Source organism: Mauremys reevesii, linkage group 25, assembly GCF_016161935.1.
Source record: "Mauremys reevesii isolate NIE-2019 linkage group 25, ASM1616193v1, whole genome shotgun sequence".
In the NCBI taxonomy this organism is placed as follows: Eukaryota; Metazoa; Chordata; order Testudines; family Geoemydidae; genus Mauremys; species Mauremys reevesii.
Window position 1 is genome coordinate 17,900,840 of NC_052647.1, and position 17,896 is coordinate 17,918,735.

The following is a 17,896-nucleotide window of genomic DNA, read 5'->3' on the forward strand; positions in this document are numbered from 1 at the left end:
GAACCCCTCACCCAGAGCCCCCCCTCCCAGGGGAAGCACCTCTCAGGGGACCCCTCACCCAGAGCCCCCCCTCCCAGGGGAAAGCACCTCTCAGGGGACCCCCTCGCTCAGAGTCCCCCCCCCCAGGGGAAAGCACCTCTCAGGGGACCCCCTCGCTCAGAGTCCCCCCCCAGAGGACCCCTCTCCCAGAGCCCCCTCCCAGGGACCCCCTCTCCCAGAGCCCCCCCTCCCGGGGACAGCACCCCCCAGGGGACCCCCTCACTCACAGTCCCCCCCTTCCCGCTCAGCGGCACCCAGGGTCCCTCGGCTGCCCGGCCCCGAGCGCGACTCACGACCCCGCCACCTCTTCGCCCGGCCCCGCAATATGGAGGCGGCAGCAGCGCCGCAGCCCCCTCTCCCAGCCCAGCCGGGAACAAGCCCCGCCCCCTCACTCACTCGCGGCCAATGGCGGCGCCCAGACCCCTCCAGACGCGAAACGAGAGCCAGCCAATCACTGCTCACCGGCGGGCCCGTCGCCTCGGCAGCGCCGTTGCGATAGGCTGAGCGCTCCGGACGGGGCGGGACTAGCGGGGTTAAGGCGCAGGAGCCGCTCAGCGTGGTACGGCCCGGATTCTCCTCCCTCTACATTTCTGGGACATGGCTTAGGCCAGTTCCTCTGAGTGTTACGGGTTCGATTCCTGTCCCTGGCCAATAAGTGCGATGAGTTGGGGGCGGACTCAGCCTGGAACCTAGGGGACAGGATAATGGCAAGGGGAGTCTGAGAGCAGTGGCAGACCTGGGCAGAGATATTGGCGGGGTGTGGACTGGGATTGCAGGGCATTGGCAGAATTGTTCAGGTTGATAAACCCAGGGTGGGGATAGCAGGGGGCTGCAGGTTGGGATTGAGGAGCATTGGCAGGAAGGGAAAGTGCAAGGGGGGGATCTAAAGGGCATTGGTGGAGCTGGGGGACTCCAAGAATAATAGAGGGTTTATGAGTGAGGAGCAAAGGCAAATATTTCACATGCTTATTTCATGCATTACAGTAAATATGTACTGAACAGCAGCTGAGTTTTGACATCAAATGGGCTGGAAAAACTAAACATGTAGCAAGCTTTATTAAAATAACTTGATACAAACATGTGACAAAATCCTTCCAGTCAGACCCACCAACTTTGCAGATGAATCAATTAAGTCTTAAGTGACCCTGGAGCAAATTGAGTCTTTGAAGCTAACAGAGGAGAACTCTGGCTTTGTGCGTAACTACCCCAGCTGATCTGGCTGCTGGAAGTACTTTTCAGGGTGGATCTAGAACTCAAATGAGAAAAGAGGGGCTTTGGCTAAAGTGCTCCCACACTCCATCCAGATTCTACAGACAGAATCTTCCATCCACACAGTCCTCAGCATGCAGATAGGAAGCCCGGCCTTCCCACCACTATGGGAGGCTGGCTGCTGTCCTACAATTTGGGTGGCAGTTTCTTTCCCAGGAACCCTCAGCACTGACAGATTCAAGCTGGGGTGAGGGGCTTGTTTTCATAGGGTGGGTTTCCAATGGCGGCCTGCACTGCTGTTAGGAAGTGGACTAGAGCCCTGCTGCAATGAAAACTCAGCTGGAAATGGGGTCAGTCTTGTTTACATTAGTAATCAGTTTTCAGCCCTGACTGGAGGGCCATATGATTAACGCCATCTGTATTATTTTCCTAGAGAAAATACAATTAATATGCGTTGGAAATTCCTATTATTACCTATGAGCCTGAGCCATGGACTATGACCCCACTGTGCAAGGTGCAGTACAAACACAGAGCAAAAAGACACTCCTTGGCCCAAAGTGTTTACATTCAGTCATGTGCTCACATTAGCAGCTCGTAGTTTCCCTCCACTCTCAACCTGTCTCTCTAGTTTTCCATCCTTTACAATAAAAGTTTAGCTCCCTGCAGAATTGGTTCCCTGATATTTTGGGCCGTATTCTTCTCAGAAAAATGGGCTTGCGCCTCTCTCACCCGGATGCCAGCAGAGGATTAGCACATATTCTTTCGCTTACACACTGCCCGAGCCCTATTCCCAACAGCTTCGGGGAAGTCATTTTGTGTTCCTAAGGGTAGAACATCTTGAACTTTTCAATCAGTGGCACCAATTCCTGGAGGCAACTCTCCGCCATATTGATTTAGTACAGGACCACTGCTTAAAAGTAGCTGGGCCATGGCCCCCTAGCCTATGGAACATTGAGCAAGTGCAAAACCCCCCACCCCACCCATTGGTGTTTATGGGGCCCTAATTTTATATCCATTATGCAACTTGCTGCTGTATGATTTGGGAACCGATGCCACCTGGTGGCCACCAGGCCCTGCAATCAGAAGGGCTTAGAAATCATCAGTGGACTTTGAAATAAAAAAATCAGGTTCCAAAATCCTGCTGCCTGGTTTGTGCCAATGTTGCGTGTGCATCTCTGGACCACAGCGGCACCTTCCCTGGCAGAAAGATCAGCAAATTAATTCCCCTCAGGTGGAATTGAGGAACGCTGGCCTGTTTGTTCAGTGAATTTAAGTGGTGCGTAGGCATCCTGCTGTCTGTCAGCACTAGGAGGTCAAATTTCACCCTCAAATCTACATTAGGATCCTAGAATATCAGGGTTGGAAGTGACCTCAGGAGGTATCTAGTCCAACCCCCTGCTCAAAGCAGGACCAACCCCAACTGAATCATCCCAGCCAGGGCTTTGTCAAGCTAAGCCTTAAAAAATCTCTAAGGATGGAGATTCCACCACCTCCCTAGGGAACCCATTCCAGTGCTTCACCACCCTCCTAGTGAAAAAGTTTTTCCTAATATCCAACCTAAACCTCCCCCACTGCAACTCGAGACCATTCCTCCTTGTTCTGTCAAAATATGTGGTTTTTGTTTGCTTTTTAGAAACAGCAATAATCCAGCACTCCTCCAGGTAGGCAATTCAGTGTCATTTTGCCTTTAGATGGCAGGCTCTGAATCCAGAATTAACCTCTCCCTTGGCTTCTTTAAGTTTGTGGTACTATGGCTCTTTGGGTCTTCCTAATCCATTCCAACAAAAGCAGCTGTGTTCCTGTTGTCAATTTTATCCCAAGCATCTGTCATCTTTGGCGTTCTCTTGCACCGGTATACGTATGTGTTATGGGGTCAGAGCCTACTGGCTAAGCTAGAATGAGGAGATAGGTACAGACAAACCCCTCCCTGTCTGTTCCCACTGGCAATTCTTATGATCAAGACACAAAAGAACAAGACTGTGACCCACCCCGTTCCATGCTTCGGCAGAAGGAGTCTAGAGAGCTCTTAGCTGGCAGATTGTGCTCTGAAGACAGGGACACGGTGTGTCTAAGTCCTTGAAGAGTTAGAGGAGAGAATGGAGATTGGCTCCCTAAGTCGACCGAGGACTCACTCAGCATTCATGGGTTTCCTGACCAACTAGCTGGCTGAAATGGGAATTGCCTTCTGCTAGCCCAGGCGGTAGGAGTCGCAGTGACCTGGGCTGACTAGGTAGGAACCAATGACCTCCCCCCGGCAGATGCCGAAGCAGTTCAGCATGGCTGGAAGTTGCTCCATGCAGCCCTCACCTGGACCGCCCGTCTCATGCCCCTTCTCCTCCCCTGAGACTACAAATACATAAACTGTCTGGGAGCCACATGACACATTTTTTACAAAAGAAAGTGAAAAAAGAAAAAGAAAAAATACTGTTTATTTCACACAACTACATCAAGTGCATCAGTCTAACAGAGCAAGACAGCCAGACCCCAGACCGGCTCCCCACCCCCACGGAGTCCTTCCCTCCCTCCTTGTCCAACTTATACCACCTCACACGGCACTCTGTGAAATCCAACAGCTTCTCTTGAAACTGAGCAGTGGCGTTAACCGAGGCGAGGGGGACTGGCCCGCCCAACGAGGACTGGCTAAGTGGGGGGAGCCCTGGAGATTGGAGGCTGGAGACACAGGACTGGCGATAGCGGGTCGGGTTCTGATTGACCCGGGGTGGCGGCGTATAAACCACCTCCTGCTCCAAGGATGGTATGAAACCGCTTTTGCTCCCAGTCCTGGCCCCCCACCCTGGCCATGTCTGGAAATCACTGAAACACTCATTTCTTAGGGCAGGGAGAGAGGGAGATGGAGCACCTTTATTAGGGAGGAATTTGCCTGCCAACCCTGCCCTAGCTATTCCAAACGGAGGTGGAGGGACAGCAGATCTGGAAAGGTACTTCCTAAAAAACAAAAAACCACAACCCTCCCTCTAAGAAACCTTCTTTGGACAGATCCAGACGCGCCCCTCGAGCACCCCGTTCTGCCGTTCAGAGCAGAGGTTTGGGGAATCGGCAACGCCTGTGTGGCATTGGTCTCACCACCACACCGGGCAGCCAACGCAACGGCTAGCTTTGCTTGTAGCATCTTGGGAACAGCAGCATCAACTCGGGGCAGGGGACCAACCAAACATCCTAGCGAAAGCCTGATTGGAAGGGGAAGGTGCCAAGAAATTGTATTGCACAGCAGAATCGCCCTGCTGATGCTGGGACTGAGGTCTGCTTGTGGAGGCAGCAGCCACTGTCCAATTAATCGGCTTGGTCTTTCTCCCGTTCCTCCTCTCCCTGCTGAGTCTCACGGTCCTGGGCTAGTGACGCTCACGCTCCGTTCAGCCTGTGGGCTGATCTTTGCCTGATAAAAATGCGGTAAAACCGAAGCAGCTTTTCAGTTCAGTAAAACCCTCAACTGGCCCCCATCCCGCCCAGGTCGGCTGTCCCCAAATCAACGAGACGTGTAAACATTTTGCCTGGCAGTGAGTTACGCTGAACCCCGAGTGCCACCCTCCTGGAGCAGAAAGCTCACTCCCGCTGCCATTCGGAAGGTGGGAGATGAACTAGGACAGACACAGATTCCCTTGAGATTCCCCTAGGAATAACAACTAGCCTCTGGGATGTGTCCTGGAGATCAGGATGTCAGACCCATAACCCTCGTATATCTCCTAGGATAAAGAGGGCTTTATGAGACACTGGGAGCTCCCATAAAGCACAGGGCCAGCTGACCCCTATACCAGATTCTCATCCTACTGGGCTATCTGACGCTTTCCTAGCCTGTAGGTGGGCCCCTGACTGCAGATGAAATTGTGCCGGGGTCTGATACCACCTCTTGATTGCCATGCAGGCAAGCAGAACCTCCCACTCCACTTAGCAACAGAAGCTACTTTCTGATGATCTACTTTGGGACTGAAATTTAGGCCTTGTTTTTAAATGCTTAGGCCCGAGGCAACCAGCACTGTCTCTTTAAGATAAGCAGAAGAGGCAGCACCGAATGGGACCTTTTCCTGCGCTTACAGTTAAGGATTATTGTGAAATCATTTATATCTCTCTATATATTTTGACTTTCACAAGACAGCAAAACACACCTCCCATTCCCTTCTTATGTTAAAGACACACAGTGCATATACAGACAGGAACAGGCTGGCCCCACCCTCCCTGCAGGGCCTTAATACACACAGCTTCCTCCACTTATTCCCCTTTTGCACTGAACCCAGCTTAGAAAGAGGGCACCTGGGAGCGATCTCGGGATGGATCCCACCTCCCTGCATCCAGCCCGCGAGCTGGGCTCTGGCGCGTTTTGCAATGATGCCACACAGGCGATGGCGGGGGACGACACGTTCAGGCGACGTCCGCCGCGCTCTGAAAGGCTGCCGGTAAAGAAGGAATAGACGTCCCCTGGAGAGCGTCCCCTGATTGTTGAGCCGCACAAGGAGGGACGTTGTAGTTCAAAGCTGAAGGCTGTTCCTTCCACACACACAGCCCCGGGGCCTGGTTCGTCTCCATTGCAAAGAGTCTGAGTCCTTTGCCTAGCCGCTTTCCCACGGGGAGGAAGGCTGGCGCTGCTGGCTTGGAGTCGGCCCCCTTTACTTGGCAATTCGACAAGGCAGTCAGCTGATGGTCTCCCCTCTTACAGCCGGGAGGGCTGCTGCCACTTCCCCATCCCCCTTCCAGCAGTGAGCAAGAGTCCGGTCCGTTCATTTTCCAGATCGCCCCCTTCAGAAAAGCCACACTCAAAAGGCAAGCATAGACCCCAGCAGGAGGAAGGTAAAATGTCCCTTGTATAGCCCCGGCTCCACGGCATGGCTCTTTGGTCTCCTCTCCTCGTGAGACCACTCAGAGTGGTTTATGCCTCCCAGCTAACAGAGGCCCACGCCTTTAGACCCCCAGGCTCGAGCCCTAGCAGGGGAAGGGGTAACGCTCGACTTCAACAGGAGCCAACACAAAAAAAAAAAAAAGAAAGAGGATGGAGCAAATGAAAGGGCTCACACCCTGTCCGCCTTCAGAGGCCTCACTTTGGTGAAGAAGCTGCCTGGCCCAGCCGGTTCTGCCCATTTCTTCCTATAGAAACAATCCCATTTAGTGCAATTTAACCTTCCATTTCCCAAGGGTGGCAGGGGAGATGCCAGGACGCAGGTGGCCGGCTTTCCCCTGGCAAACGAGGTTAGTAAGGGAGCTACCTACTGGCTCTTTAAACGACGCGGTGATTCCCAAGCCCTAGCAGCTAATCATACGCAGAAACTTCCTTTTAAAGTCTTTTGATGGATAGTGCTTTGTACTCATAGGGGAGGGGATAGAAATGAAGCTACTCCGCCCAGATGCCGTTAGCTACCAAGAACTTGTGTCTCACACGGGACAGGCAGGGTTACGAAATAAACAAGGATTGAAATGAAGTAGGCTTCACCTCTGCCTGTTCCCGGCCCCTACTGGCCTCCTGGCAGGCCCTGACGCTACCTTGGGGCACTCACATCGGCAGCTCTGGCACTCACTACGTTACACTCAGGAGCAGAAGGAAGGAGCTAGGCTTGCGACGTCCGACGTGTACACGGTCAGATCCTGTGAGGACAAAGGGCGTGGATATATGCACACGGCGGGGGAAAATAATGCCCGGCTGCAGTCAGCGAAGCTGGGCTGGTGGGGCGGGCGGGAGATGGGCAGGGACAAGGCCTAGGGAACAGTTGGTCACAAAGTGCTCACGGCAGGATCCTGGGGGTGGCCGGGCTGGGCTGGGCAGGGTTCTGTCCTCCCACCTGCCCCCCTAGGGGATCTGAAAGACATTGAGTTTGCTAGTGTTTTTGAGCGTCTGCCGGCGGTTGCAGAACCAGACCCGGACGACCTCGCGGTCGTAGTTGAGCTCCTTGGCGATCTCGGTGATCTCCTGGCCGGTGGGCAGGGCGTTTTTCTCGAAGTAGGCGTTGAGGGCCTCGATGGCCTGGGGCGTGAAGGAGGTGCGGCGCTTGCGTTTCTTGGAGGGCTCGCCGCCCACGAACTCCATCAGGTTCTGCTGCCCTTCCTGGTTCCGCAGTTCGGCCTCGCTCAGCCACTTCTCCAGCACCGGCTTCAGCTTCTGGGCGCTCTTGGGGGTGATGTCCAGCTTCTCAAACCTGCAGGCAGGGCAGCGGGGAGGGAGAGAAGGCGTGAGGGTCCCGCCCTGCACCAGGGGTCCGGCACAGACAGAAGCAGCAGTGACTAAGCTCCGGGGGCATAAGACCCCGCCCCTTCCCCGATGCCCCACCCCTTCTCCTGAGCCCCCGCCTTCATGCTACCCACTCCCAAGACCCTGCCCTCCCACCGCCCTTCTCCCCGAACCCCTGCCTTTGCGCCACCCCTTCCCGGGGCCCTGCGCCCACATCGCCTCTTCTCCCAAGCCTCTGCCTCCCACTCACTCCTCTCTGCCCCCCTCTGCCCCGCATCACTCGCCCTTATGGCCGGAAAAAAGTGGGGGGCCATAGCACCTCCCATTCCGGTGTCCCTGGTGTGATCTAAAGGTGAGTCCTGAGTTAATTTCCCAAGACTGGTAATGGAGTGGGAGTCAGGCTGCCTGGCTTCTATTCATGGCTTTGGGTGGGGCCTGGGGTCTGCCGATGGAGAGACAGGACTCGTGGGATTCTGTTCCCAGCTCTGGGAGAGGAGTGGGGTCTAGTGGTTGGAGCGGGTGGATGGGACTGGGAGTCGGGACTCCTGGGTTCTAAGTCCGGCTTTGGACGACCTATATAAATCACTCCACCTCTCTGTGCCTAGTGCCCCTCTCTATTGGGGGAAATAGTGCTTGGCTGAAAGGAGAGCGTTATGAACACCGCTTCTGGGGTGGGCTGGGCCGGGTGCTGCTGTCCTGGTTCAGGGGATTCCCCCAGCGAAGCCAGGGGGGTTCAGAAACGCTTTCTCTCCTTTTGGCTGAGACAGTTTCCTCTTTGCTTTTTCAGGGGAGGGAGTCACCGAAACACTACGCAGCCGAGCGGCGCCCTAGCCACTGTCTGCCCCGAACATCCGAGCCCCGTCACGGGGCCGGCACTGAACCCAGCCGCTTACCTGCAGATGGCAGACTGGCTGTAAGCTGGTCCTTCCGTCGCCGTCAAAGCTTGACCCACCTGTGTCTGCGTCAGGCCCAGAGACAGACGTCGGATCTTAAAGTTCTTGGCAAACTCCCGAATCTCCTCTAGGTTGATTCCATCCTCCTCAGTGCCCGTATTTGGAGTTTGTGGCTCTGGGGTAGGGAGGGGAGTACCGTTAATGCGGTGCAGTGTGCTCTGTATCACCACATCCAGCCACAGTCCACCTCCTCTCACCTCCAGGGAGATCTCCAAGTGGGAGCAGACACTGTCCATAACTGACAGCATTCTGGTAGCCTCAATGGGTTGACAGACAGTCTCTGCCCCAGGGTGCTTACAGTCTAAACAGACAAGCCGTGGAAGGGGAAACTGAGGCAGAAAGAGGGGAAGCGACTTGCCCAGCGGCAGAGGCAGAAAGAGAACCCAGGTCTCCCAAGACCCAGACCAGCACCACATTCACAGGACCACACTGCCACGCCAGGGGAAGCAAGTCCGACCTGCGACTTGGCTTGTTCTAGAGTGCTTTGTGTCTCGGGCAGCAGCTCGTCGGGGCTGGGATCTGCTTGATGCAGGGCGCTGGTGTCGCTATAGACATAACAATACTAACACTGCACTGCTTCGCAACGTCTCTTTCGCTGTTTAAAGGCTTTTCCTTCCCACCAAAAATGCTTCCAAACAAATCGGAAGCTTCACCCAGCAGCACGTGCCAGCGACCCTACAATAACAACCCAGCGTGCGCAGCTCGGAGAGCACCAGCGACCCTACAATAACAACCCAGCGTGCGCAGCTCGGAGCTCACCAGCGACCCTACAATAACAACCCAGCGTGCGCAGCTCGGAGAGCACCAGGGACCCTACAATAACAACCCAGCGTGCGCAGCTCGGAGAGCACCAGCGACCTTACGATAACAACCCAGCGTGCACAGCTTGGAGCGCACCAGCGACCCTACAATAACAACCCAGCATGCACAGCTCAGAGTGCACCAGCGACCCTACGATAACAACCCAGCGAGTGCAGCTCGGAGCTCACCAGCGACCCTACAATAACAACCCAGCGTGTGCAGCTCGGAACGCACCAGCGACCCTACAATAACAACCCAGCGTGCGCAGCTCGGAGTGCACCAGCGACCCTACGATAACAATCCAGCGAGTGCAGCTCAGAGTGCACCAGTGACCCTACAATAACGACCCAGCGTGTGCAGCTCGGAACGCACCAGCGACCCTACAATAACATCCCAGCGTGCGCAGCTCGGAGTGCACCAGCGACCCTACAATAACAACCCAGCGTGCGCATCTCAGAGTGCATCAGTGACCCTACAATAACAACCCAGCGTGCGCATCTCAGAGTGCACCAGTGACCCTACAATAACAACCCAGCGTGCGCAGCTCGGAGCTCACCAGAGACCCTACAATAACCCATTGTGCACAATACTGGTTCTGTGTCCTGTACTCTCACCACTAGACAATCACCGGGAAGGGCTAAACCTCAGGGGTCACATCACACACTCTCCAATTCCTACAAAGGGAGTGCAAGCTGCCCCCCCCCCCCCCCAGCATGAAATGGACAGGACCCGAGAGGTGCTTACTGGAAACCAGCTGGCTCACTGTCGGGGTCTCCGAGCAAGTGATGGGAACGGGCGCGGAAGAGGGCTTAGCGGCAGGGGCTGGGTTTGCGATGACCACAGCTGGCTGGGGCAGAGCCGGGGCAGGCTGGATTGGCTGAACCTGGTAACACAGCAAACAATAAGGCTCAGATGAGGGCCATATCAGTGCATATCGCCCAGACGGATGGAGAGGCTTGTGGCAAGCTCTCAGCCGTGGTAAAGCCCTGGCCACCCACGCGGCCTCTGCATAGGGGGCAGAGCACAGCTCTGCTACGCTGATTCCCTGTTGGCATATGCAGTAGCGTAGCTGGGGGGGGAGCAGGGCAGCGGCCGCTCCCCCACTGAGCACAAGTGGCGCCTTGTCAATTTCTTGGCGCCTTTTTACTCACCCGGGGGAGCGATCAAAAAAAAAAAAAAAAGGCGCCACCTGCTGCGGCACTTTTACTCACCCAGCGGCGCTCCGGGTCTTCGGTGCCGCCGGGTGAATAAAAGTGCCGCAACGGGTGGCGCCTTTTTTTTTTAAAATCGTTCCCTCCACCTGGTTACACCACTGGGTATATGGCCCAGGCATCGGTGGCACATGTTAAAGCCTCCCCCATGCTACTCCAACTCATGCCAGGGTCACGGCTGGCAGAGACTGGATCTCTGGTCTTCCCCTGGGCTGCATGGAGCTTGGCTGCAGCACAGAATCTGGCCCGTAGACAGGCAATCGCCACAAGTGAACTGCAGGCAAAGCAGGTGTCTGGTCAATTCCTACATGCCAGGGCTGCATGACCTGGCTAAAAGGTGTCCTAGACGGTGACTTCTGGCACTGGATCCGGGAGCTGCCACCTTGGGGGGACCTCCGGAGGGAGCTGCCACCTTGACTCCTTCCAAAGGGAGAGGTCAGGCTCCGTTTCTGAACAGCCTAACGGGGCACCGGAGAACTCAGCAGGGCGCTACGTCCTGGCAGAGGCTCCCACGGGTTGTTTAATGCTCAGTAAGTGGATCCGTAAAGGGCCGGTGCCCAAGTCACCAACCTCCCCAGGCTTTTTGGGAGCTGCCACGCATGGCATTATGCTGGCGCGCGGCCACAGACAGCAGCCAGTTGGCTCCCTGAGAAGGCGCCTGTTGGGCAGCCGTCACCTGCCGTTCGGCTCTCACCTCATTCTTTGCCGGGGACTCCGGGGCATTGGGTTTCCTGATGGCCGCCGTCTGGAGGGCGCTGCTGGCTAATGTCGCGATGACCTGCCCTTGGGCGTTCAGCAGCAGCTGCGGGGTCACTGCCTGCAGCTGCAGGTTCTGGGCTGGCAAAACAGCTGGGGTGGCATTGGCTGTCGTGATCCCAGCTGGGTTCACCACCCAGGGCAGCGTCCCAATGACCTGCAGAGGAGACAAGAATGGGAGCTGGGTGCGTGGCACACCAATACCCTTCCCCGCCTCCCATCCGGCAGCATGGAGTGTCCCTCCCCTCCGGGGCTGGATACAGGACACTGGATGGGGTGAGCTGGTGCTCTGGGGTGGTGCTGAGAATTCTCTCTCAAGTGCTCGGCTGGCTGGTTCATGCTCACATGCTCAGGGTCTAACTGATGGCCATATGGGGGGTCGGGAAGAAATTTCCCCCAGGTGACCTTGATTTCACCTTCCTAGGATCATCTGGGCATACCTCACTTAATCAATTCTCTGCCACTGCATGGGCCCTGGGCACTGGTGGCACCGTTGGGTCATCTCTGGGCTGCAACACGTGGTTCTAATTCTGGCTGGGTGGTGCCGATGGCCTGTGATACACAAGAGGTCGGACCAGCTGATCTGGCGGTCCCTTCTGGCCTTGAACTCTATGACTATCTCTATCCTGAGTGACAGCTCTCGGGAAGGGAGAGGATGCCCATAGGAAGGCTTTATGAGTGGCCAGGGAGGGTTCTCCTCCTGTTGTCTTTTGGAGCCTGTCCCCACGTACCTGTCCCTGGGCGTTGGTCAGGATCTGGCTCGTGATCCCTTGGACGCTGGGAATGGTGTTCGCGATCACCGGGGCGGCGGCCAGCGAGCTGAGGAGCTGGGTTTGCCCCCCGAGAGAAGCCGCGCTGATCTGTAGAGAAAACAGGAGTCGGAGGTTAAACACACGCACTCAGCCATGTCTCGTTCAGTGGGGAAACCCCCCTCTGGCTCCCTCTTATGGGGAGGAATCCTCCAGCTGCCTTAGGTACTTATCTGGCCCCCAGTTCTTCACACAGCGCACAGTCAACCTGTGGAACTCCTTGCCTGAGGAGGCTGTGAAGGCTAGGACTATAACAGGGTTTAAAAGAGAACTGGATAAATTCATGGAGGTTAAGTCCATGAATGGCTATTAGCCGGGATGGGTAAGGAATGGTGTCCCTAGCATTCTGTTTGTCAGAGGATGGAGATGGATGGCACGAGAGAGATCACTTGATCATTGCCTGTTGGGTTCACTCCCTCTGGGGCACCTGGCATTGGCCACTGTCGGTAGACAGGACACTGGGCTAGATGGACCTTTGGTCTGACCCAGTACGGCCGTTCTTATGTTCTTATGACGATAGTATCGTGACACTTCACAATCTTTATTGTGCTCATCTTCACAAACCCCGGGGGGGGGGGGGGCAGGGCAGTGCTACTATCCTCCCTTTACAGATGGGGCCCTGAGGTGCAGAGAGACCAGAGACCACAACTGAAGATGTGATTGTGGCACAGGTAGGCACAGCCCTGCTAGCTTTAAGCTACTTGCCCGGGGAACCGAAACAGCGGGACAGAGCCTGGGGCCGGCTAGTGACCTGAATTTGTACCCAGGGTTCCCGGAGGGCTTGTACTTGGGTCGTCAGGCCATGCCGCCGCATCTTCACTATTACTGTGCTAGCTAGATCGAAGCCAGCGCAGGGATGCCTCCGCACGCTAACAGTCACAGCTTCGTTTGCAGCCCAGTTGTACCCTCAGGCAGGCAGGAAGCCTGGGAGACAGCAAGGAAGTGAACCCAGGCCTGCGAAGTCCCAGGTTAGCACCATAACCACTAGGGAATCCTTCCTCTTCTAGGTACCATCTTTCAAGGAGGTCTTGCGAAAGACTCCGCCTATCTCGGCTCACCGCCCAGCCTGCTTCTGCTTTGTCAGTGACGGCAGCCGGCCCAACCCGCCGGCTGCGCCCACCAGTCCCCGTGTCCTTTCTCCCGCCCCGCTCCCTAAGCAAGGGAAAAATCCCCGTCAGAATGATTAACAACCACACCTGGCTCATACCACCAGTAGCTCTCAGAGCCCTTTACAAAGGGGGTATCATCAGCCCCATTTTTACACATGGGGAAACTGAGGCACAGAGCAGCAAAACAACTCGCCCAAGGTCCTCCAGCTGGTCAGTGTCAGAGCCAGGAATGGAACGCAGCTCTCCTCCCTCCCAGTCCAGTGTTCTATCCACTAGGCAACACTGCCTCCTGTTCTGGGCAGGTATAAACGATGACACAAGGGGCCAGAATCAGGCCCCTTTGTGAGCTGCTCTCTCAATACCGACTGCCCGACGTCAGGTCGGCCGGCAGGGATTCCTGCCCACGCAGGACAGACAGCTCGGCTCCCAGAGATTCTCTGGGAGCATCACACAGGCTCCTTACTATGCCAGGGTTAAAGGCAAATCCCGCAGGCTGGACTGTGATTTGCGTCTGTGTCTCCAACGGCTTTGCCACGGGCGGCAGCGGGGCGGCGGCGGCCTGGGGCAGGATGGCCGGCGGGCTCTGGAGCGAGGGCTGCGGCTGGAACACGGCCTGCGTTTGCACGGAGGGCCGCGGCTGGACCGTCGGCGGAGCCTGCAGCGGCTGGGCAGGCTGCACTGGGGCTGGCATTGCCGTGTTCAGGACCGCAGCTGCTGAAAGCAGAGCAGAGACATGGACGCTGAATAGCCATAATACGCCGCTCTCTTTGCCCGTCCCTGCAACAAACCATCATCGTAATACCTAGCCTCATCCAGAGCCTTTAAACTGAGCCCCCACCGGCCCCACCCGAGCCCTTTTATCCAGGCACCAGCACTGGCCTCTGTTCTGTCCCTTGAATGCCTGGCACTGGGACAAAGGACAAGGGTACATGGGATCCAGGACAGGGCAGGCCCGTGGGCTGTCAGACAGAAGACCAGCTGCCAACTCTGGTGGCTTTATCACCCATCTCATGATTTAGGGTATTCGCCCCATGGAGCCCCAGCTCTTGGGGTCATGGGACTACGGAAGAATCTCAGCTTTCGTCTAAGAAACTGGACGTACGTTTCTAGCCCACGCGGCTGCAGAGAGACGCTGGGAAACATCCCTAGCGCTTTGCATGAGTCGGTCTGAAGGGGTTTTACGAAGGAGGCCAGGATCATCACACCCCCGTTTTACAGACGGGGAAACGGAGGCACGGGGCGGTGACATGACACGCCCAAGGTCATCCAGAAAGCCAGCGGCTGAGCTAGGAAAAGAACCAAGGAGTCCTGAATCCCAGCCCAATGCTCTAGGTATATCACACGTCAGTTAATGTACCAAGGCCTGCATGTGATCACGAGCAGGGGTTACACGGATATCCAGGAGCGCAGGGCACCTGAGTGCCATCTGCAGCCATCACAACCCAAGGGGGGGGGGAAATCTCTGATGACTAGAAGGCCAAGGAAACCGTCCCACGGCTCAGGCACAATCCACGCCACCCTCTCCTCCCTCTGTGCTGCCTATCTAGGCATCTAGATGGCCCTCAACAACCTAGTATGGGAGCACCTCACAATCTGTAACATACTGTGAGGGAAGAACCCTATTATCACCATTTTATAGGTGGGGGGACCCAGGCACAGGGTTGGATACGTGCCTAGTCCCAGGTCGCAGAGGAAATCCACGAGTGAACCAGGATGGGAACCCAGTTCCGCAGAATCCCCGTCGGCTGCCTGATCCGCCAGACCATCATTTAGGAGCAGCTTCTTGTTGAGAGGCAGGTGGACCTCCTAACCCCCTCCCCCCCCACACACACACCCCTTTTTGGAAGGGAGTTGGCAAAGTTCAAAAACCTGATCTGTCAAACGACCCCAGAATCTGAAAGGTCCCATCTGGATCCACCCTTAACTCTGTAAAGGGAACCAAACTGGCCATTGGGCCGGCGAACACGCACAGTGGCAACCACAGGACTAGGCAGCGTGAGGGAGCCAGCCCTTCGGGGCTTCAAAGCAATTAGACGCATTAGCTAAACACGGCTCCACCCGGAGACGGGCCAGCGTTAATCTCGTAGCTCTGCATCAGATGAACTGAGAAGGCACCGTTCACCCCTGTGGCAGCGTGAGGCCTCGGCACTGCCTACATGGTATACCAGCCGCACGGACTGAAGTGGTGCCTAGACCTCACGCCGGCCCCCTGTGCGGGGTGGATTTCACCCAGAGAGCGAGCACGGCTTCCCTACCGACCCAGCTGCGGACTTAGAATTCAAATGCAGCTCCTGGCCTGGCGCTCAGCGCGCTGGCCTATGCTTCTTCCCAGACACAGAGAAATCAATGCAACCTTCCTTGCCCCTGCCTGAGCCTGCAGTCCTTATGCATGCAAAGCCAGCTGTAGCCAATGGGAGCTTTTGCCTGCAAAAGAACAGCAGATTCAGGCCCGGTGCTCGCAGCTTCACCCCGTTCCCAGGCCAGGTGGACTTTGACTCAGCACAAGCAACGGGACATTGGACCCGATCGGGGATGTTCTAAGGCAGAGGAGCGGCCGGTACCTTGCAAGTTGGCTATAGGTGGTTTGAAAATTCCCCCTGTAGGAGAAGCAGCCGTCAGTCCGGGAAGGGCAGCGACCGTTGCTGTAGGAAATGTCCACACAGCCAGCCCCTGCTGACCAGCCACTTGACCTGCAATACTGATGGGGATAAGAAGAGGTTGAGTAACTGCCCCTGCTGGAACCATTACTCCTGTCACAACTGTTGCTAAGTTTTCCTGAGTCAAGACCTGCAAAAGTAAACAAGATTTAAAAAAGAAAAGGAAAAGAAAAATCAGCGCCACTGCAGACAGCACCAGCCGCATTAGCGAGCGCACGCGGTCTTTCCAAGGCACGCCTTGCCCCAGCCAGGGGGGGCCTGCCTGAGCCATGCGTGGGCGTGGGATCGCTCCCATCTTAGCAGCTGGGTTCCAGCTGAGTGGAGCCCCCTGGAAGCTGGTTGTCAAATCAACACCAGAGGGGGGCTTTTTTTTCCCCCCTTAGTGCAACCCTACAGAATCATTTCCAGCAGCAGCTCAACGCCACGGGGCCCTCTGTGGCGGGCGCTATACGGAGGAGTGGCCAGGGATGGATCAGGACACAGAACCTATGCTCCATGCCTAGGTGGGTTGTTTCATTCAAACCCCACCCCACCGCCGGGTGCTCACCCACTGGGCAAGTCTCTGTGCAAAACACACAGCGCTGTTTCAGGGACCATTAACAACCGATGCACGACGGGGAGCGTTGGAAGAGCGGGTGTGAATCCCATGTGTCCGTGGCGCTCTCACAGATGCGTCCACCTCACCGGTTGAGCCTCCCCTCCCACATGTTGGACACAGGAGAAATACCCCACGCTCTTCCGCTGCTCGCCATCCGCGTTTGCTCCCTTCCCACGCCCAGCTGCGGGACTGCCGGGTAGTTACCTGTGGCGCAGCTTGCACGGCCAAGGGAGCTAGGGTTTGGGTCGGTTGGCTTGTTGCTGGGTTGAAGGTAGTGACGGATGAGACGCTGGTGGGAGCCATTCCAGGCAATGACTTTACTTCGCCTTGAGAGGAGGAAATAACACAACGTCAAGAGACCCTGTTACTTAAGTGTAATGATAATCACAATTATATAGCGCTTTTCAACTAGAGATCTCCAGAGCTGCATTATTACCCTTATGTCACAAATGGGGAAACTGAGGCACGGGGGGGGGATTTGTGGCAGGGCCTGGAATTGAACCCAGGACTCAAGTCACAATCCCGTTCCCTAACTGCTAGGCCGCATTGTCGTCTACACACATAATGAGACTTTCTGTCTCCCTCCAGCGGCTATACCACAAATGAGTGCTGCTGGCCGAGCTGGATTTTTTTGGCTCAGGCAACAGAGCATGGTTCTAATATGGCAGCCTCTCCCTACCCCAAAAGAAGCTGAATATCAGAACAGCCATACTGGGTCCATCTAGCCCAGTATCTTGTCTTCCAACAGTGGCCAGTACCAGGTGCTTCAGAGGAACTGAACAGAAGAGGGTAATGTATTGAGTGTCCATCCTCTCATCCAGTACCAGGTTCTGGCAGTCAAGAGGTTTAGGGACACCTAGAGCATGGGGTTGGGTCGCCAACCGCCCTGACTAATAGACATCGATGGACCTGTCCTATAACCCACTTCTACTTTTGGAACTCCCCACATCCCCCGGCAATGAGGTTCACAGGCTGACTAGGAGCGGTGTGAAAAAGTGCTTCCTTCTGTTTGTTGTTATCCCGCTGCCTGTTAATTTCATATCATGACCCCTGGTTCTCATTTTACAAAGCAGGTCAGGAGTCTTACCCCCCACCCCCCATTTTGTAGAGGGGGAAACTGAGGCACAAAGCAGAGACGCCTCTTGCCCACAGAGCTTAGTGGCAAAGTTGGGACTAGAACTCAGGTGTTCAACGTCCCATGCCGGTGCTCTATCCACTAGGCAAGCCTGCCTCCCAGTTGGTGATGCCTCTGGCTGCACGGAATGGAGGCGAACTCCTGATCTAACATACCCACTCGTCTGAGTCTCGGTCATTTCCCTGGTCTGGCCACCTCCGCTGTGCATGGAGTCAAGGTGACACCGTGTGGCCAGGCATAGGCATTGCAATTCTGTAATCTTGGATGGCAGCCGCGTTCCGAAAAGGCACCGAAATTTTTGGCACAGATTGTTAATGAGCACCACCCTCCCACTGCTACCCCTGGGTAAGAGAGGCTGCATCACAGCTACATTACATGCATCCTCCTTCTCTTCCACTTTGGACTCTAAGGCCGAAGTCAGTTTCTGCCCAAAGGAGCTGACGACGGCAG

The 17,896-nt window shown here is 55.9% G+C and overlaps 2 protein-coding genes across 6 annotated transcripts in view; both read right to left on the reverse strand.

The window, feature by feature from the left end:
- TFCP2 (transcription factor CP2) overlaps positions 1–535 on the reverse strand; it is a 40,364-nt gene extending 39,829 nt beyond the window's left edge. The window contains exon 1 of the mRNA XM_039514609.1: positions 436–535. The gene's annotated coding sequence lies outside the window, so the exon portion shown is untranslated. The remainder of the gene's footprint in view (positions 1–435) is intronic.
- Positions 536–3,684: 3,149 nt separating this feature from the next.
- POU6F1 (POU class 6 homeobox 1) overlaps positions 3,685–17,896 on the reverse strand; it is a 44,402-nt gene continuing 30,190 nt past the window's right edge. For 4 of the 5 annotated variants that reach the window (XM_039514157.1, XM_039514154.1, XM_039514153.1 and 1 more), the window contains 8 exons: positions 16,516–16,637; positions 15,618–15,843; positions 13,520–13,770; positions 11,870–11,998; positions 11,077–11,295; positions 9,916–10,054; positions 8,311–8,485; positions 3,685–7,385 (listed from right to left, as the gene is read on the reverse strand). In XM_039514157.1, coding sequence (XP_039370091.1) covers positions 7,040–7,385; positions 8,311–8,485; positions 9,916–10,054; positions 11,077–11,295; positions 11,870–11,998; positions 13,520–13,770; positions 15,618–15,843; positions 16,516–16,637 — 1,607 coding nt within the window. In that variant the 3' untranslated portion in view covers positions 3,685–7,039. The remainder of the gene's footprint in view (positions 7,386–8,310; positions 8,486–9,915; positions 10,055–11,076; positions 11,296–11,869; positions 11,999–13,519; positions 13,771–15,617; positions 15,844–16,515; positions 16,638–17,896) is intronic. The other variant, XM_039514158.1, reaches the window with a different exon arrangement.